The 20,526-nt window shown below is 43.6% G+C and overlaps 2 protein-coding genes across 2 annotated transcripts; both read right to left on the reverse strand.

Moving 5' to 3' along the window:
• Nucleotides 1-591: 591 nt before the first annotated feature.
• RPL22L1 (ribosomal protein L22 like 1) lies at nt 592-5,578 on the reverse strand. The gene is made up of 4 exons (XM_048507011.1): nt 5,480-5,578; nt 3,376-3,468; nt 2,859-2,980; nt 592-814 (listed from the first exon to the last, which is right to left on the reverse strand). The coding sequence occupies exons 1-4, from the start codon at nt 5,486-5,488 to the stop codon at nt 670-672; spliced, it is 369 nt and encodes a 122-aa protein (XP_048362968.1). The 5' UTR covers nt 5,489-5,578; the 3' UTR covers nt 592-669.
• Nucleotides 5,579-7,876: 2,298 nt separating this feature from the next.
• EIF5A2 (eukaryotic translation initiation factor 5A2) lies at nt 7,877-19,518 on the reverse strand. Its single transcript, XM_048505922.1, has 5 exons — nt 19,370-19,518; nt 16,705-16,894; nt 13,440-13,544; nt 11,597-11,728; nt 7,877-10,967 (listed from the first exon to the last, which is right to left on the reverse strand). The coding sequence occupies exons 2-5, from the start codon at nt 16,867-16,869 to the stop codon at nt 10,908-10,910; spliced, it is 462 nt and encodes a 153-aa protein (XP_048361879.1). The 5' UTR covers nt 16,870-16,894; nt 19,370-19,518; the 3' UTR covers nt 7,877-10,907.
• Between the last annotated feature and the right edge of the window lie 1,008 nt (nt 19,519-20,526).

A 20,526-nucleotide genomic window follows, 5' to 3' on the forward strand; every position in this document is an offset into this window, starting at 1 on the left:
TCGAACTCAGCTTGATTCCAGTGAAGCACGGAATCTCTGGTGCCAGGAGTCCCCCATTCAGCCAATCACAGCTGAGTGTTTCGGGCATGCGTACAGCTGGCCAATCAAAAAACACCACCTTCATCCCTCCATTTCTGTGGAATTTTTTTTATAACGTGTGTAGGGATAGACGGAACATGACCGTAGAACAGTAGCCAATCTAAACGGAGCAGCGAAGAGGCACAGGATGATTCCGCCCTCCGAGCTGGGATCAAGCTGGTTGCAGTGGGGAACAGCAGTGGGGAACAACAATGGCTTCGACCTAGGTTAGTACCCTTCTCAGGGAACTGGGTCTAACCTATTTTACTCGTGTGCGGAATTGCCCTACGAGAGGATAAAGAGTCACTGGAAAAGACAAGGCCAGAAAAAGTTGAAAGCAGCAGGAAAAGAACATCCACCGTGACATGGACTGACTCTATGAAGGAAGCCAGAGCCTTCAGTATGCAAGACTAGAGCAAGGCTATTAGCAACAGAACATTCTGGAGTACTCTGACTCATAGGATCACTGTGAGTCAGAAAGTGACTTGATGGCACTTAACACAGACACAATAATTTAACATGTTCTCACGAACAGAAAGTTTATTAGTACACTGCTCGTCAAACAAAACACTCCCTCACAAAAGCCCTTGCTCATTCCTCAGCTTCAGACTCTTCATCGTCATGACTGATCTGGAAATACCGCAGTTCGTAGGTCTCCTTGTCAGATGCGACCACACGCAGCCAGTCACGCAGATTGTTCTTCTTGAGGTACTTCTTAGTGAGATACTTCAGGTACCTTTAAAACACAAGCAGTGTGAGAAGGAAGCTATTCCGATTAGCTCCAACTCTGGAGGGAGCCATTTTGGGTTTGGCTCCACCCCCCATGGCAGATAGTTTGGAGTGGAATTTACACACCCCTTTAAAATTCCAAAGATGCCTAAAGCCTCAAAATAGTTAGGAACCCCTGACCTAGACTAATAAAAGTTTAAGAATAAAGTAAGCAGACATACCCTTAATTATACCAAGGGCTAGCAGGGTGGCTAAGAAATTGAATCGTGTACCGAGATGACCCCTAGTAAACTGTCATTTCCCCCCGTGAATTTGACGTTTGGCCTTGAGCAAGCAAGCCCCCCTATTCATAATGCAGGGTCAAACAAAGCCCACCTTGCTGAGAAAGACATGAAGCATTCTATATCAACAGTGTCGTGGATCCACCAGAATGCTTTCACAGACAGAAAGAAATTCAAACCATGGAGTGCAATTTTTCTCACCTCCAAAACTCTGCTTGAAGTGAGAAAGTTGCACTCTTAAGGAAGAAACACTTTCATCCGCACAAATGGAATCTAGTTATTCCAAGCCATTATGAAAAATGATATTATATATGATTCAAGTTATTCTATTAAGCCAAGGTATTTCAGAGGAAGACCTTAATTCCTCAAAATACCACTATGTGAAGTTTAAACCATTCACAAGATTATCCAAATACCCTGGGATATTCAATATGAGGGTTCCTTGTGTCCTAAGGAGGAAATCTTGATTATGGGCTATTCCCACCAGTTGCTCAATTTTCTCGCTTCCTGTTCCCCACGCAGGAGCTTCCTGAGCCAAGCTGAGTATTCCCCAAGCTAAACCAAGAATTGGGAGGAGCATAACAAGAACAGGTGTAAAAAAACACTGTTCTAGTGAAGAAAAATGTAGAACCGCAAGGAAGAAAAGAAGCTGGTTTTGGTGAAATTGAAGAATATTGATGCTCTTTCCTTGGTGCTTAACTGTATTAAACATTCATGGTTCTATGAATTCCTTGCCATCTTCCCTTTCTCTGCAGTCCATTTACGTTATAATTATACTTTTGCGATGGGTGGACAAGATGCCCTCTGGCCTTAATCAGGAACTTATCCAATTTGTCCCCAATGACTGGGAGAGTTAAAAACTCCCTAGAATTGCAGAAAGCAAGAAAAAGAGTCAACGAACAGTCAAAAGCAGGGGTCCCCAAACTTTTTAAACAGGGGGCCAGTTCATTGTCCCTCAGACTGTTGGAGGGCCGGACTAAAAAAAACTATGAACAAATTCCTATGCCCAAATGATTGTAAAATGTTTGATTTCACCTTTCAGCCTTTCTGTCGTGGTCTATTTTTAGAACAGTGACCAAAGTATGTCAAGTACAGGGTGGGCTCCAAATATTGTTGGGGAGGCTGTGGAATACCTTCCCCTGTAAAAAAAAAAAAGCAGAACTTTCCCAATGAAGCATTCCATCTAACCCAGGATCAGGTATCTTCCTCCCTAGCAGCGAGCGATTCGCCAGCCTGGCTGATGCCAATGGGAGTGAGGCGGAACGGAAAGCCTGACAGCAACACATGGAGTAGCCAAGAGGGAAGGGCGGAGCAGGCGTTGCCACATGTAAGGTTTCCAACTCCGGGTCAGAAAATTCATGGAGATTTGGGGGTGCCATCATGTAACTGCAATCAACAGCCATTGGGGCCAGTTCCTCCTCTCCCTCGAGCCCCCACTGCACATGAATGGAGCCATCGCCGCCATGCCTGGCGGGCCGGATAAATGCCTTCAGGGGGCCACATTTGGCCCCTGGGCCTTAGTTTGGGGACCCCTGGTCAAAAGGAACAAACGGGATTAAAAAAAGGTGGGGTAGTTGCGGTGAAGAGCTATTTCCCAGCGGCTACCCTGGTTTGAGGAAGGAAACCAACTGGGCTCAGGTGGCTCCCACACAGAAGAAAAAAATGAACAAAATGTGTCCCGCCTCCCTGAGCACCTAGAGGAAGTCACCCAAGATCAAGATGCCCTCTTCCTCAGAGAGAGAACATGCCACCTGGAATAGAAAAGCCTACCTTTTCGACAACGGCCTCTCAGACGTCACAGTGACCTTGTTCTTAAAGCGTTCAATGTGAACTACATTTCCCAGGTTTCCTGTTTTTCCATTCACTTTAACTTTTTCCTTCAGGAACTGCTCCTAATTCAACAAAGAAAAAAAATGCAACACTAGGGAATGGTGCCCTAGCTGTGGGACTAGGGAAGGAACCCTAGCCCAACAATCAGTGTTATTACTTTATAGTAATTATTTATAGTAATTAAAATATAGTATTATTTTGTAGTCAGCGTTATTACAGACAATGGAAAATGCAACTAGTAGGCGAGGTTGGAGGAGGCAGGGAACAGCAAGATTTCTGTTATTATCTCCCTTAGCAAGTAAATGTTTCATTATGAATTCAAGTAAAAACTTTATATACATGCTACCTCCCCTTTAAAAAGATCAGATTTTGTTATCATCACTGAGGTTCAATACATATTGCTATTTTCTCACCACTTAACCCAAACTAGAGACATGTAAACAGTGGAACTACTTACAAAATTTCCTGAATCAAATATTCCATCTTCTACCGGACGGGTGAGATCAAGGTTATACTTGCAAATAGTTTTTTTAAGCTTTTTATCTTTTTTCTGGAAAGAAAGAGAAGCACCATGAATGGTAACATTTATTTTACGTTTATTACAATAGGTTTTTAACTTGAAGCTTTTAAATACCTTCGGACAGTAAGATCTCTTACCCTACATACAGAACAACGCAGACACCAATTGGTTGTGGTGGGTTTTCCGGGCTGTGTGGCCGTGATCTGGTGGATCTTGTTCCTAACGTTTCACCTGCATCTGTGGCTGGCATCTTCAGAGGTGTATCACAGAGAGAAGTCTGTCCCTCTGTGATACATCTCTGAAGATGCCAACCGCAAGATCCTGGAACGCTAGGAACAAGATCCTTACAGCACGGAATGACTCCCCACAACAATTGAATCCAGCCGTGAAAGCCTTCGACAGACACTAGTTGTTTGCTTTCTTCTCACAGTACTCAAAGGCAAGACCATTAACTACCAATGCAAACTGCTGAGTATCTACACAATTCATAAAGAGAATCCCAAACCACCAAGGCACAGGTCAGAACCAAGATTATCAGCCCTGACTTCACTCTGACACCACATGATGCCCGATGAGTCTTTCTGCCAAATTAACAAAACTAAGACCATGACTCCATAGCAAAGGGAATCAGGGAGCAATTACTATGAATCAAACACTCTTATGTGTTCATCTGTATTTGCCCATTCCAAGCAGTCAAGTGAACTACAAAAAGTACTAGAGAATAACTGGGATTGATTGTCACCCATCCATTGGGGCAATCTCAGTTCTTCCCCCCACTCTTACAATGACTGTACAGTAATCAAGCTGCATCATTTACTTTGCTAGAACAGACTAGCACAGCTACGCTCGTGGAATTATCTACCAGTGCACTCACACATGGAAATCCCAATTTACATATATGACTGTAAATACAAGAACAGAAACAGCCATTACTTACAGTTTAGCAACAATTTTCCAGCGGTTTTCAAGTTTTTTGCATTCAGTCAACCCTCTCCACATAGCATGCTACAAAGGAAGCTTTTGTACTACACATAATTCTTATGTTCTGAGGCTCATTTTCAGTTCATACACAGCAAACAAGGATCAATGAGCAACAAACCATACCAACCGCTTCCAAGGCTGAGCATGACAGGGGGGAAAAATAGATTGTCGTGGACAAGGGATTTTTAACCCGCATTAGCGGTTCTCAAACTATGGGTCAAGAACCCCCCCCCCACCCCCAAAAAAATCAGCCATACTCTTACAGATGGGTCATAAGGGCAGGAACAAAGTGGAATAAAGCGAGCTGGGGTAGGATGCTCCAGGCCAGGAAGTTCAACAGCAAATCTTGACTTGCCTCCGAATAATATAGGAAACAGTCAATTACGCTGCAGATTTGATAGTCAGCAAAGTGCAGCGGTTATAGAATTGGACCACGATCTCTGAGCCCCAAGTTCGAATTCCCATTCTGCCACTGAAGCTTGCTGGGCTACCTATGGCCAATCACACCCTCTCAGCCCAATCTACTTCAGTTGCTATGATTAAAAATGGAGTGACTTAAGTCGCTTTGGGACCACATTATGGAGAAGGATGGAGTGCGAATGAAGTTAATAAAATCAAGATCTTTACAGATGCTAAAACTGCATATATAAATGTGTTCAGTGTCAGTCCCATAATTAGAACAAGTCTCCCAGAATTTAAAGACCAGTTTCCTGCTGGAGAAATTTAAGCCTCAGCGTGGATTTCCAAGGGGCTCTATTTTTCCAGTGGTCTATCATAGACCCTGGGAGAAGCTGCAGGTAAATCCAGACCTGGGTGGGCTGTGATCCCTTTTACCCGGGAGCACCCAGACTTTTGGGCGCTGAGAAGGTGACAGAAGGTGCAAACAACCCTGTTTCCAAGTCAGCACAGAAGACGCACGCGGGGAGAGAAAGGGAACGACCAACTCAGTCTGGTACCAGAACCATAAGGAGGGAAAGACTGGGTTAGCAGCACCCGCACCAGCACCCTTCCTTCCACCCGCAACACGCTTGCCCCGCGACTGCTTTGAAAAGAAGCTCACCGGCGCCATTTCGGAGAAGCCCTCCTAAAAGGAAGAACGCGGTGCGAGAACCGGTATTTATAGCCAGCTGTTCAGTGACGTAATGACGCACGGCACGCCGAGGTCGGTCATAGAGGAAGGGTAAACGAACATGACTTTGTCAATGGCATCCAGGGATTCCGTCGACCTCACATAAGAGTACAGTGAGTGGCTATGGAGGTGGCACGAGCCTGACAGGAAGGGAAGAAATGAAGATGTCTCCAAAAATATGTGCATCTGGAATAAGCAGGAGCAGAGATGGGATCCAACCGAGCGCCGAGAAGGGGTTACTAAAGCAACCTCCCTGCCCAATAGGGAGTGGAGGTGCGTCTGTGCGGCGACGCCACTGTTTGAATCCCACCACCATCGGAACCTGTTATTAAAAATTTTGGATCCCACCACTGAGCAGGAGCCCTGTGTAGTCTTCAAGAGTAACACGGTTTTATTGCAGCATAAACTTTCGGGGACTAGATCGCTTTGGGCCACAGACTAATGTGGATGCTCCTGTGGAATGATTCTGTCGCCGTAGATGATGTTGTAACAGGCTAGCTAGCCCAGCGATGTCCAATTCTGGCCCTCCAGATGTTCCTGGGTTACGATTCCCATCAGCCCCTGCCAGCATGATGGGAATCGTAGTCTAGGAACATCTGCAGGGCGACAATTGGACACCCCAGGTTTAGCATGTCTGGCAAAGCAGAGCTTGTGCTTTAATAGCTTTATACTTTAATAAGCTTATGCATCAAGTTTTCAAGCTGCCAGAAGATGACCCCTAGCCTCCCAATCAACTAATTCGGTTCACACCCATAGAATTTGCCTTGTAGGAGCAGTTTTCGTGTTTATCACTCAAAAATGTGTTAGCCAAAATAACCAGGTATTTTAAACTGTGAATAAAAAACCTGTTCCTCTATGGGACCAAGGATCAGCCTGGTTTTGGCATTTCCGGAAATGCAGAGAAATACGTCACATCCGCACCTGTAGATTGTGCAGAGTTGCATTGAGTGAGCTGGGACTGTGTTCTTCTCAAGGGACTGGCCTCGATGGGTTTTGTCCACGTGCGAGGCTGGAGCGCTGGGAATAGACTGGAATGCGTGTGAACATTCAGATTTTAAAAAGGGGTGATCAAGTTTGCTTCCGTTGCAAGTTACCAGGGATTCCCGAACCTTAACATCCTGGCGGCAGGTAGCAATTCAGCCGGTAAAGACGTAGCCCTGTCTTCAGCCCATGCCTCGACGTATCATTTAGAACTTAAAAACATAAGTATGGCACACTACATTCCATTAAGCAGTAGTTTCAAAGGCAAAATTCTGGAGGCCTGAAAGTTGGAAACCTTTTTTTTTTTTGGCAGAGCTGGTGATTTAAAAGGCTGCAGAACAGACAAATCCACCCCAAATGGAAAGATAGCAATTAGAACTTGTTCTGACGGCTTTTCTGCCTTTTTTCTAGTCTTTAAAAGGCATAGGGATGTTTCTCCATTTGAAAGTAAATATCTTCATTATGACCCCACCCCCAAAAAAACACTGCAGTTAGGAGGCGTTGGGTTTCCAACTCCAAGTGGTTCTTGGACATTTGGTGGCAGAGCCTAGAGGGGAGGTAGCTCAGTAGGGACGTGATGCCAGGTTGTCCAGTCTCCAATGCTGCCATTTTCTCCAGGAAAACTGATCTCTGAATATCAGTTGTAATTCCAGAATGCCAGATACACCCCCACCCCCACGGCTGGGAATTTATTCACAACACATGCATGGATTAAAGCTGCAGCAGGATAGCGGACCTCAAGGAGAGGAATTGGATGAGAGGTTGCAACTCCTGTTTCTTCAAAAGGAACACTAAAACCTCTCACCACCACAGTAAATGGCCTGTTAGAAGTGGCAGGCAGGTTCTGCTGTTTTCAAGCAGAAGCCAATAGGGCAGGGGTGTCCAACTCTGGCGCTTGGGATGTTCGTGGACTACAATTCCCATCAGCCCCTGCTGGCAGGGCCAACTGGCCATACCAGCAGGGGCTGATAGGAATTGTAGTCCATGAACATCTGAAGCGCCAGAGTTGGACACCTCTGTAGCAGGGACATAGAAGATATGTGAAATAAAGGTCCATTCCACAATCTCATCGTGCAGATTTTATCTCTGGCCTACCTCATCTAGCTACATAAACCTCCTTGAAATAGTTCTTTGGCAAGGCTACCACATCAGTTAAGTATATGGGATGTGTTAAGCAATGGGAAATGGAACATCTGGGGTGGGGCCATGTCAGTACATTGAGATAAACCAACTACTGTCCCGTAGATGCCTGCAGTCTTCAGGACTCTTGCTACCATTGTTGTATTTAAAACATCTATCGTGAAGTACCCATAAAACATCTGATTGCAAAAACCAAAGCGGATAGTCTTAAGGTTTATTGAAACTTTATTCTTTTTGCTGTGACCCAAGTCATAATTCAAACATTTCAATAAAACAATTGTTAAAAGCCAAAAACTCTTTAACACATGAATACTTCACTATTACAGAAATGCAGAAAAGTACAAACCTTTCAAGTTTTGCTTTTAAAGTCACTTTTCTATAATGAACAACGCATCCATTCACTAGCCAGAAGATATATTGCATACTTGTCTGAACAAATATGTGTCACAATAAAAAAAGACCCCTATGTCTGCACACTTTTAACATTTTCAGTTTTTAATGTAACAGTCACTGATCACAAGCATTCAGAGTTCTAAAAGGCCTAGACACCACAATGCAGATAAAAGCTACAGGGACCAGTGTCTGAGCTATACTGTGACAAATGTTGATTATAATATAATGTATGAGTTTTGTATGTTACACAGAATGAAAATACTTAAGCACGGCTTTCTCTATTCATGTTTCCAGACACAGTCGACATTCCAACACTTAAAGCTTACTGCAGTCAAACATGTAATCTAGTCACTGGAGTAGGCTGGTCACAAATGTTTGACTCCTTTAGGCTAACGCTCGATATACTAGAACTCTATTTGCATCATAAGCATGCTATAAATTTATGGAATACAAAACCCTGTAAGACTTTCAAGCAGCTCTGTTAAAATAATCAACTTAAGCTCTTTCAGTTCTTCGCAAGAGCAGCCCTGAGAAGACTGTATATTCAAGTCATGGCTCAACTAGCAGCGGTTTTGTGGAACACAAAGAGACAAAGAGGTAAATTTGGGTTTCTTTTTTAAAAAAAAAAACAATTCCCTAACACTTGAGGCGAGAACACCAACAGCACATTAAGGAAAAACCATAAGACATAAATGGACCCCAACACATGAAAGCTTGGGCCAGCACAAAGTAACAGCAGGAACGAGCTGTTCAGCCTTCATTTTTGGGCGACAGCTTGTTAGAAGAGCTTGAGCCTGCTCTTGGAACTGCATTCACTTTTCAACTACAAAGTAAGAACCATTCAGAATTCAGAGAAGCACAATTACCCTGAAATAGCTCAAAGTACCTGAAAGATACAGCACTTCAAGCTTTTATTAACAAAGTTAAGTTTACTGTAAACCTGATGGGTCTGTAGACAGATTGCCCTCTACAAGTGAAATGGCTTTGCTATAGTCTTGCAAATACTGTAGTTTAACTGAAAAATTGCACAGTTGTATATGGAATAGTGCCCAATGTACCATCTGTCCATCAGATGCTGTATTTCTGTATTCACCTAGGCTAGATTACCCATGATGCCAGATAGCTAAAAAAATAAAGTTGAAATTATAAAACACCCCCTTTTTTCCTTTAAAAAACAAACAAACAGGAGGGGGACATTTTAATAATACATTTAAGCCAGAAACCTCCAGACCATTACCTGTACCTATTAAGGTGATGCAAGTAGTAGGATGCTAACAGAACCCTTCCATTTTTCTGACATCGGTTCACTTCTCTTAGCTGTTCATGCCTGGCAGATAACTGCACGTGAGATCATGATCAATGTGACTAGCTAATGTTTCAAACTGGGACTTTCCATTTCTACTCTGAATATGGAAACCAACTATTTACGAATGATCACATGATTAGATTCTAGCATTATCCCAAACCCCTTCCGCTTTCTAGTAGCCCTAGATCATGAAATGTGTAGTAAAATTTACAACTATGTCAAGACTGTGCTTAGTTCCAGAGTGTTTATTGCCAAATCAAGCTGTCTTGTGCCCTGTCTCTGCATAGATACTTGCTTGATAGCCTACTGAGAAACCCTGGTGCAGTTTACCGTTCACCACTAGTCCAACCTCATTAATTAAGGGCAACCATTTTTTCCCTAACTGAAGCTCAAAATCCTGCCAAAAAGAAAGCTGCCAGTAATGAACTAGGCATGTTATAACAACCCAAAGTCATTAGTTCAAGTTAGTCAGTTGCTACTAACATTAAGGCAAATTTAAGTAATTAGGCTCTTCCCCCAAAACACCAAGCAGAAGTATGATCTTACACATGGAAGATCATATAGACTAGTTATTAGTTATTCAATTATATTAGGCATTTGTTTGTTCAGTGTAATTAAGTCTTGCACAAGTAGATTTAGAGTTACCCCATATCCTAAGCCCCAAAGTGCCTACACTTATAAAGCACTCATATATAATCCTTTACTAGATTTGACAGCTCCTGGCCTATATTCAGCTGGCTGAAACGTGTTCACATTTAGCCTCCGTATAAGTCAGTATGTGCACGGTTGCTCCAAGTCCTACTCAAGCCAAAAGAGAAGTCTACTTGTGCTACAAAACTAAACAGAGCTAAAAACCCATTTCTGTTTTATACTGGAGGCATTCCCTTCCATTAACTAGCAGAAGAGTGACTGAACTGCATGTTGAAATCAAAGGCCTCTAGTGAATCTTCCCCGCCCCCAACCCTGCCCCCACACTTTTGTGCACTATTAACCAGAGTATGAAAGCACCCAATATTCTGGATGTTTGCATCGCAGGCAAATGGTGACTTGTGTTAAGACTGAACCAACAAGACTACAGAGATAGTTGCACATGGCCTTCAGCACTGGCATTTTGATCACGAGTTCCCTTGTCTCTAGCTCACTTGCTATTCACGTTTTAGTGCAAGCCACAACTCAGCGGTATTTAAGATAAAATCGGTTTTATTTTCGTTTTTGTTTAAAATGTTGAACACGTCCTTTGATCCAAACTTAGTACTACCTGGGTATTGGCACGGCTTCACAAAGTCCCACTTGAGCAAAGCAAACTAGTTTGATACCTCATGATCTAAAATGACAGTTTTGACTGCCTTGCCATTCCTGTAAGCACTTGAGCTTCAGCAATTTTTTAATATTGCCAAATGGCTTGCAACATTAGTCAGCACTATTTTCAAACAAAGACACGAGGTTGCTAGTGAAGGTTATAGCTTTGGTGATTATCAGAACTAAAATACAAGATCTGCAGTTGCCGGGACCTAAGCAGCTGCTCCCATCCTGGTGGCCCTATTTGCAAGGTTTTATGGCTACGGCACATTCTTCACTCATTGCACACATGACCGACACCTACGGAGGAAAAAACAAACAGATTATATTTACAAACTGATATAGTTAAGGCAACTGATCGCAGCGCTGTGTGTCGTGGACCAGGATTGATTGATTGATTAGATTTGTATACCGCCCTCCCCCCGATTTCTCACATTCTAATCCATTTTTCACAAAGTGCTCCCCAAACAGTTTTGAATAAATTAATTTTAAAAATGTTATATAGGGAACACGAGTCAATTATCTAGAACAAGATAGAATGTTCTATCAGTATGCAAGAGGGCACAGCAAAGTTACTTCCTACTGAATGTTTTTTAAAAAATACTGAAATTCTTATCTTGATAGGCTATTTTTGTCCAAATAAAAACATTACAGTAGGGAAGGTCAGGTTGACCACCCTAAAACGTTTAACATCTTTAGGAATGGGTCCTGAGAAACCCAAGTCTGACATGGGCATTTGTGCTCCACCCTTCTGACAGAGAATGAGAAACAGAAGAATCAGAGAAATGCTATTTGCAATAGTTCTTTCAGGCAATCAAGGATAGCACCTGCGATTCCTTCAATTCACCCCAGAGGCTCAGGATATTAAAAGGCCCACCTGGCCATCTTCTCGCATCACCTCAACTGAATTTAGTTCTCTATGTTCTTACCTGGAAGTCCTCGCCTGCATTGTATTTCCCCTCTATTTCTTTGCCTAGGTCACCTTCTGGCACCTTCAGATCCTCACGAACTTCACCACTTTCTGTCAGCAAAGAGAGGTAACCATCCTGAATACAGATTAGCTGGAAGAAATTTTTTAAAAGACAACCTTTATTTAGTTTTCACTTTGCTAATGAAACTGTACATTTACCTGAGGAGAACAGGCTAGATTGCACAGCAGTGGCTGCATTAAGCTGAGCATGAGTCATGTGCGTTTTGCTCTCTGGACTTATTTACCTTGTGATTGAGACAAGGGAGTTTTCCGTTCAGGGTTCCAGGATATACAACCTGGACATAACCTTTTTAAGCATTGAGAGTTTCAGCTTAGCAGAGAGTGCAGTGAAGCTACACATCCCGCTTTTGGTAGTGATTGAGTCAAAACAGATTTCCTAAGAAATGAGAAATCCGTACAGGATATTCTACAACAGCCAAGTAGTTTCATAAAGGTAAAGGTAGGCCCTGTGCAAGCACCAGGTCATTGCTAACCCACAGGATAATGTCACATCATTATCTTGACTATACTCTGATTCACCAAGAGAAAAATTGTAACATCGTTTGCCACATGCTGGACTGTCTGTGGTGGATTCCGCATGGGCCAAAAACAGTGGTGTGAAATGATTTAAAATGGTGTAAAAGGGTTTTCACACCGCTGTTTTTGGCCCATGTGGAATCCGCCTGTGTTTCAATGTTCCATTTGGAGCAGAACTAAGTAGGCACCAGGACCCAAAGAGAGCATGCTAAAACAAAGATGGTCCAGCATGTGGTGAATGAAGTTCCAATTTTGGTTTATTCTTTTGGTGAGACAAAATATAGGCAGATTATGTTCGTGAGGTGGTTCGCCATAGCATTCCCCAGTTATCTACATTTTATCCTCAGCAAGCTGGGAACTAATTTTACCAACCTCAGAAGGATGGAAGGCTGAGTCAACCTTGAAACAGCTATTTGATTTCTATTTGGATCAAACTCATGTCACGAGCGGAGCCTGCTGTACTGCAGCTTCTCACAGGGCTCTTCCTAAATAATTTTATATCTGCTTTTAAATACGGCTAGTGCTATTTGTAGAACTTCAGCCATGGATTTGTGATGTCATTCAAAACCAAGTTTCTTAATATTTAAGCAATCTTCACAAATTTCACCACTTTGATCAGCAAACACAGAAAACTGCTGCCACATTCAAATGGGAAGTCATTTCAAAATACTGCAAAATATCAGTTTCTGTTCCCTTACTATCCCTTACTAATCTGTGTTTAACCATTACAGATCATCATCTTCAGTTTTAGCAAAATAGCATAGGTACATCTTACTGTAGGATGAGACTATAAGAGTGCTAAGTCCATTTAAATCTAAACCTCTAAACTTTTGGTAAGATGCACCAAAATTTACATAGTATAGAACCTACCAAAGATTCTTAAATACAGCTGATTTTTGTTAGTACAGAGATGTTATCAATAATGTAGTATGAAAGACTGAGATTGTTAGGACCAATATGTTAAAACAAGTCTAAATCTTCCATTTCGCTTTACTATTTTGCCATTAAAGCAAGGAACTCACACAAGGGTAAGGAACTATTGATGAGTATAACCACTGCCAAACAAAATAAGTAGGAAAATAGCTCTTTCCTGAGACAGCATGGGAAATCAGACGCTGCTACCAGCACTGACGAACCCTTGGCTAGTCAAAATTAATCAAGGAAGAGAATTTTTTACCAGTAAAAAACAGCAACTTGTTTTATGTTATCACATTATTCCTAGACAACAAAAAACTCCAGTGGCCTAGATTCAAATGTGCGCTTACCTGATAGTCATTCCTCTTGATATTAGGTACATCCATGTTGTGAGTGGAAGGACATATATCTTCATATTTTTTGCCAGTGAAAACATCAATGCCAACTAGATGGACCTGAAAATAATATTTATTACATATTTAGACTTAAATTATTGAAAGCACAAAACTCACGTTCACAAATATAGTCAGAAATATGGGGAAGCAGCTAAAAACATAATGGACAATTCTTCTGCATGCTAAAATTGGGCAGATCTCTCAGCTAAATATGACACAGGTTTCCAGAACAGAACAGCCCTGGAGAAAGTAATGAACAAAAGAATAAGATTAATATAGCTACTGACAGATTAGAAACAGTACAATTCATATTAATGGTGATATGTCAGCCAGGTGCAAGAAACGCCTAATAGCAAGAATGTCCAGCTAAATATAGAAGTGACAATATAGTTCAAAGATGTGGTGTGAGAACTGGGATCCAACAGATAATATATGTATGAGAAAACTGTAATCTCTATTTTTAATATTCTTGGCTAAGGTTAATAGTAACAAGAATATGTTTACATAGAACTTCCTTTTTCAGAAGATATATAAGTTTAAAGAGCGTAGTATGGTATCTCAAATTATAAGATAATTAGTTTGCCACGAATGTGAATCCTATCAGCTGTGACAGCAAGCTATTGTGGAACAAGATTTTGAAGAACTATACATATGGGTGCCAGCACGGCATAGTTGTTATGAGTGGAATCTAGAGAATCAGATCTGATTCCCCACTCCTCCACATGAAGCCTATTGGGTGACCTTGAGTCAGTCACAGTTCGCTCAGAACTCTCAGCCTACACAGAGGCAGGCAGTGGCAAATCAGCTCTGTATAGCTCTTATCTTGAAAACCGTATGGAGTCACGGGAGTCAGCTGTGATTCGAGGGCACACACACAAATATGGGTGTATGTACTGATTATCAGCTCCTTCATAGAACAGCGCCTTGGTCACCCAGCAACCTTCCACGGCAGCACTGAGTCAAAGATGTAAATAAGCAAGTTTCAATAAAAAGATAAGCCAAAAGCAAGGATTCTGTAGTGACTCTACCCTGGATGGCCCAGCCTAGCTTGATCTCAGAAACTAAGCAAGGTTGGCCTTGGTCAGTACTTGGATCAGAGACCACCAAGGCAGTCCAGAGTTGCTATGCAGAGTTAGCAATAGCAAACCACCTCTTTTCCTCTTCTGCCTTGAAAACCCCACTGGGGTTGCCATAAATCAGATGAAACAGGACAACGCTTTCCACCACCATCGTTATACCCAAACCGAAGCAACAACACTGATGTGTACTTCTTCCTACATTAATAATCTCATGTAGTAAAGTTAACTAGATGCCTAAAGCTTCTTTACGTACATCCCTATATCTGAATTAGGCTTCACCATTTTGCCTCCTACATTATTCTACTTTACTGTCTCCTTGAAGCTGGGGGAGAGGAATCGGCAGTGACAATCTTGCTTCCATCCAGTGCTCTGAATTATCATGTATACATGTAAAACTAATTTCTACTACTCAGAGAGCTGCTACGGATGAAATAAACAACGCCTGCATTACAAGCCCATCTTATCATTGTTGTACTGCAGCCCGTCTCACTGTAGTCTCAGAAAAAGATATTCGTACAGTCAGTTGAGGTCCAGCGGTCAAGAAAATTCTGCATTCGAACAGTCTTGAATGAATATGAGAATTCATTTTTAAGCACTGCCTTTGTCAAAACAATTACTTTGTGCATTACTGAATGGGGTGCTTTGGTACAAGACTGAATGTCGAAATGTAATTTTACTTTCAAACAGATGGGGGGAGTAGGGCTAATTGGGGGCTAGGACCCAGGTGGAGCATTCTACAACAGATCCAGCATGTTGAGTTCTGTGGCAGGGGAACACACAACCCTATCCACACCTTTTTCTGAGACAGACTATAGTAGTTCAAACCTGTTGGCAAATGCAAGGATGCAGCCGATCCCCTCTGACTGGGTTAAAAATCTAGGGGTTATACTGGATCTAGCACTGGTGCTGGAGAATAAAGTTAATGCAGCTTAAAAACACAGTCTTCCAAATCAGTCAAACACATAAGAGGGTCCCCTACCTTGACACTGCTTATCTGGCCAGCTGGATTCATACACTGGAGCTATCAAGACTAGATGGATGTAATACACTCTAGAAAGGTCTTGCCCTCGAAGTCAATTTAGAGACTCCAGCTGGTGCAGAACACCAGTTAGGTTATTATAGGGAATTAGGAAGAGTATGTGTACCATTTCCATTCTGCAGTCACTCCATTGGCCACCCATTACTGGGCTCAATGAAGGCACTGGCTATCAAATACAAAGCTCTTCATGGCCTTGGTCCTCATATCTGCAAGACTTCCTCTTCCGCGATGCTCTGCCAAAACAGCTTATCTTGTCTGAACAGGGCCTTCTGCAGGCACCACCTGAAAACTTGGTAAAATCAACAACTGCCTGTACACACGCACTCTCTGTTGAGGCCCCCATCTTATGGAATGGCCTGCCTGATGAAGTTAGGAAGACTGCCATTCTCCTGGATTCCACAAACTACGCAAAACTGAATTATTCAGAGGTAAAAGAAGGGTAAGTACCAGTGCTATGGGGAAAACGTGCAACCGTTGCACATTCCTGAATGAGGCACCCAAGCTCAAACACATGGGGCAGCACCTACAGAAGCATATAGCTCAGAGTCCCCAATCTTGTGGAGCTGGTGGGTTCTTTGGAAATTTGGAGGGTGGGGACTGGCCACCACCACAAAATGGCTGCCACGGGAAGGCTGGGACCAAATATCAGATGTTCAAAGGCACAAACAGAACTTGGGACAGACATCAGTTTGCTAGTCAGTCTTGCTGGCCAATCTTGTGTACAGTACTGAGACACCTCTCTGCTATATCTTTACTCCATGCAAAGAACTCAGCCAGCAGCAATATATAAGAAGGCAGCCAATTACAGTTGCCATGCAAGGAGTAGGTTACACACACTCTACACCTAGTTCTACATACACTCTGACTCCCTCAGTTCAGCATACTTGTCTCAGTCATGCCCCAGCGTCAACCAATTACCTCGCTTTCTCATCCCCCTTCCGTCTACAACTTACCTCTCAATTAAAAAACCCACATAAAATTTTAAAACGTTACAGTAGGTTTGTACCTTACATTGTTGCTGGTGATTGTTTAGTATTAGCAGCAGTCATGTACCAGAATTTAAAAATACAAAACACTGAATGAAACTATACCAAGATATTACCTTGGCATGACCATGTTTGCCAGTCTTCGAAGTGGACATTTCCACAATCTTGCAGGGACGTCCCTTGAGCACCACAAATCCGTTCTTGCGAAGTGCAGAACACTGCATGGGGTAGGTGGCAGAAGCACCGGCATCTCCAGTGGTGAAGTCAACTTCATCAGCCATTATGTGATGTGTATTCTAGCAGATGCTACAAAGTGAGACAATCAACTCATCCATGTTGAACTTTGCCCATCCCTTTCACAGAACACAATAGTCAACTATGGAATAAAATCTGGTACTTTAGAGTACATCTTGTACATAAACTAACACCCTCTCCTCTGGTCACCACACTCCAGCTGTCAGCAACCTTACAAGCAGTATTTTTTCCAATCCAGCATAAAACAGCCCTGTGTCATCTCTGCTCTCATTCCAAGTACACATTTGTTACGTTTCTTATGGTATAGCTAACCCAACTTGCATCAGTATATCTATTCATGTTAGGATACTATAGTGTACCAAAGGAAACTAGACTGATGGCTAAGCTCAGGAACCACTTCAGATTAGTCCATAAAAGGCTCAAAGCCCTGCTTTAACCCACTCCTCAAACTGATAGAAAGACTGCAGAGGACAAGGATAACAATTGGCTTACAAATAAGGTGTCTCAAGCCAAACCAATATGTGGAAGATTAACTGCTATATATCCAAGTCCAGTTCAAACATTACAACACACAACCTAATGGCTGATAAAGCCCATTCCTCTGTGTGTGTGTGGGGTGGGGGGTGACGACTCTACACTGCATCTGTAACCTGCTTTCCATACATCGAGGCACAGTTGGTTGTGACCTGACAGCACTTTTTACCACCACTGTGAGACTCGTCAGTGTGGAATAATGAAAGCTTTTCAAAGGTGCATCAAGTGGTCTCTCCTGCTGGACCCGATTAGTGATGCATGTCCGTTGGTGTTAAAACTGAAGTCTTTGTGAACAACAAGAGACAATCATTACTATTTGTGCACCATCTTAGCCAGTTAGGTTTTTAACTATGTAAATTTGGATATACAGCTTTGTGATTGTTTTATTTATACTGTATGAATATTTTGCTAACTGCCCTGAGCCTGAAAGGGGAAGGATCAAATAAATAATAACTAATAACAATGAATAATTTGCAGTGCTGCTGTGGTTCTCTGGAGCCACATGTGCATGCACCTACCATAACATTCAGGAACATTGTGCTTTATGTATTCCTGCATTGCAGGGGTTGGACTTGATGGCCTTTGGGGTTTTTTCCCCCAATTCTATGATTCTATGAACATCAAATGGCAACAGGACTGATAGGATGGGAAGGCTGCAGAAGGAAACCTCCAGCCACAGAGAAGGCTGGCAACAACTACAGTTTGAACCTGGCTGCTTATCCTTGGGATAAAGTTACGTGGAGAGAGGAAGTACGTTAAGAACCGGAGGGGGAAAACCGGCATTGGATGCTGAGTGTGGCTATGTTATTACAGCTTTTATTAAGCAGTAGCAACTCATATTACAACCTGCGCTGGAAGGGTTTCTTTGAAGTCCGCCCATATTAACTCTAATGACATTACGAGTTTTCACTCTGGAAGCCGAAACCAACCTATTGATCATCTAGTGATCTCACATCAAACTAATTTTTAACAGTCTGCAAGTTGAAAAGGGTGTGTCAGGCCCGGCTGACGGGGAAAGCTGCAGCTGCTACCAAGAGCAAAAGAAAACGGGGATCCTATACCTTCATGCTGAAGGACAAAAATGTTAGCAGGCAAAGCCTTTTACATTCCTGCGTGGTAAGCTGCATCAGCCAAAACTCCCTACTCCACCTGAGCAATATAGAAGCCTTGCCTCCCTTCGTATCTGCTTATCCCAGCATTCAAGCGTTTTTGGGTGTGCCCAACCAGATTTTCAGGAAAGGAGGGAAATCCATGACTTAGCAATCTTGCACATAACCTCGATGCTCCAAGAACACGAGCTGCTGCAAGAAGGGGCAGGGGAGGCTGTATTCTGGCCCTGTGCCAGAGCTCCTCTCCCAACAGCTTTTGAAGAAGTGGTGGGGCACCTCAGAAAGGCAGGTCAAAAACAACTTTTCCAGCAGGTATTTGGTACTACTGTCCTCCTTGAGCCCGCCCAAACGTCCCTTTTCTACACGGTTTTAGGCTTAAACCGCACCCCCCCCCCACATGGGAGGATTGAGTCCAGAACGGGTATCAACCACATCTGTCCGCTTTGCTCCCTCTGCCACAACCTTCACCCGCCACTGCACCCATTAGGATCCAGTAAGTGGGATAAGGGAGAAGCATCGAGGTGGTTACTCAAGCGGAGGGAAGGCTGGCTGGGCCAAGCTGTTTCCTAATCGCCTTGCCCCCCACACTGGAATGCCAGCGAGGCTGAACCGTCTCTCCTCCCACACAGGAAGCAGCAGGCAAGCCGCAGCAGAGAGAGGCGCAGCCCTCAAGACTGGGCCTCGTGTCAATGGCCCGAGTCTCAAGAAGGAGCTGCCTCATGCCCGGCCTAACGGAGCCCCCTGCCGCCCTCCCTCACGCGCGCCTCTGCCCCTCATCCTCCTCACAACCGTCGCTGGCCCCCCACCCCCAAATACAACCGCGCGCGTGGCTGATTGGACGGAAAGCGGAGAGGTCCGCACGCGCCGCCGGGCGAGGACTTACCTCCCACAGGAAAGGAACGGGCTGAAGGAGCGTCACGGCAACGCGCATGCGCAGACCAGCCCTCCCGCGAAAGGCAGGGGAAAAACCTTCCAGCCCGCCGGCGTTCCCTCTGTGGCGGCGCGAGTGCGCCTGCGCATGGGATGTTAAAAAAAAAGCCTTTGGGCTCTTCTCACGAACAGGGAAAGGCCTCCGCATCGGTTATTGGCTAATGCACCCGACGGCCCCGCCCCGTGAGAAGATCCGAGTCGCGTCTTTGCCATGTGACTACGCTTCCGAGCTTTGCCGTACGGCGCGGTCCTCCCGGCGTGTCGTCATTGGTTTGCGTCAGCGCGGGGGTGGGTGGCCTTCGCTTTCATTCATCTTGCACGTGCGCGCTGTTCTAGGTTAGAGACTGAGATGGACTCCGGACCGCTCAGGATGAACAGCGGGTTTAGAAGCGTTTGTGTTTGGCCTGGAACGTTTCAGACAGTTTTTACAGAGTGCAAAGGAATTTCTGTCCCAATCCAAAGAACCACCCTTGGGTTTCCTCCACCTTTGGAGGATGCCTTTAGGTCTGCAGGAAGTACCCAATTGGAAACAGTTGGCTGAATCATAGGAGAATTTTTGAATTGGGCGGGGGAGCAGGGAGGGGGTTATTAATTGCTTTTAGGGATTTTAAAAGGGATTTTTAAAATCTGATTATGATGCTGATTTATTGTAACATTGAATGCATTTTTAGATTGTTGTAACTTGTATTAACATTTCTAAAGTTAAGGCTGGATGCCTCCTATTCATAAGAAATAAAAATGGTGGGATAGAAATTGACTAAATAATATAAATGTCCTAGCATTTGATGGAATCTCCCAACATTTTATGGTTAGATCCAGCCTTTATGGCAGTCATTTGGATAGCCATTGTTGTGGCAACCTCTACTTTCAATTGCCAGTTCTGTGCTGGGAAATTCATGAATATGGGGGTGGGGTGAAGCCTGGGGAGGGGAGGGACCACAGCAGGGTATAGTGCGTTAGAATCCATCCTTCAAAGGAGCCATTTTCTGCAGGGAAACTGATCTTCGTTGTCTACAGATTAGTTGCAATAGGAGAACTCCAGGTGCATTTGCAATAGGACAGGGGTCTTCAAACTATGGCCCTCCAGATGTTCCTGGACTACAATTCCCA

This window comes from Sphaerodactylus townsendi, linkage group LG08 (assembly GCF_021028975.2).
Source record: "Sphaerodactylus townsendi isolate TG3544 linkage group LG08, MPM_Stown_v2.3, whole genome shotgun sequence".
NCBI classification, from domain to species: Eukaryota; Metazoa; Chordata; class Lepidosauria; order Squamata; family Sphaerodactylidae; genus Sphaerodactylus; species Sphaerodactylus townsendi.

Excerpts from the sequence above, each read along its gene's own strand:
- EIF5A2 (XM_048505922.1), bottom strand. The coding sequence starts at position 16,869 with ATGGCTGATGAAGTTGACTTCACCACTGGAGATGCCGGTGCTTCTGCC. Across the intron at positions 13,545-16,704 it reads GCAAACATGGTCATGCCAAG|GTCCATCTAGTTGGCATTGA; the intron begins GTAATATCTTGG and ends TATTATTTTCAG. Across the intron at positions 11,729-13,439 it reads TCAAGAGGAATGACTATCAG|CTAATCTGTATTCAGGATGG; the intron begins GTAAGCGCACAT and ends AATTTCTTCCAG.
- RPL22L1 (XM_048507011.1), bottom strand. Across the intron at positions 2,981-3,375 it reads TATTTGATTCAGGAAATTTT|GAGCAGTTCCTGAAGGAAAA; the intron begins GTAAGTAGTTCC and ends TTGTTGAATTAG. Across the intron at positions 815-2,858 it reads GAGAGGCCGTTGTCGAAAAG|GTACCTGAAGTATCTCACTA; the intron begins GTAGGCTTTTCT and ends TGTGTTTTAAAG.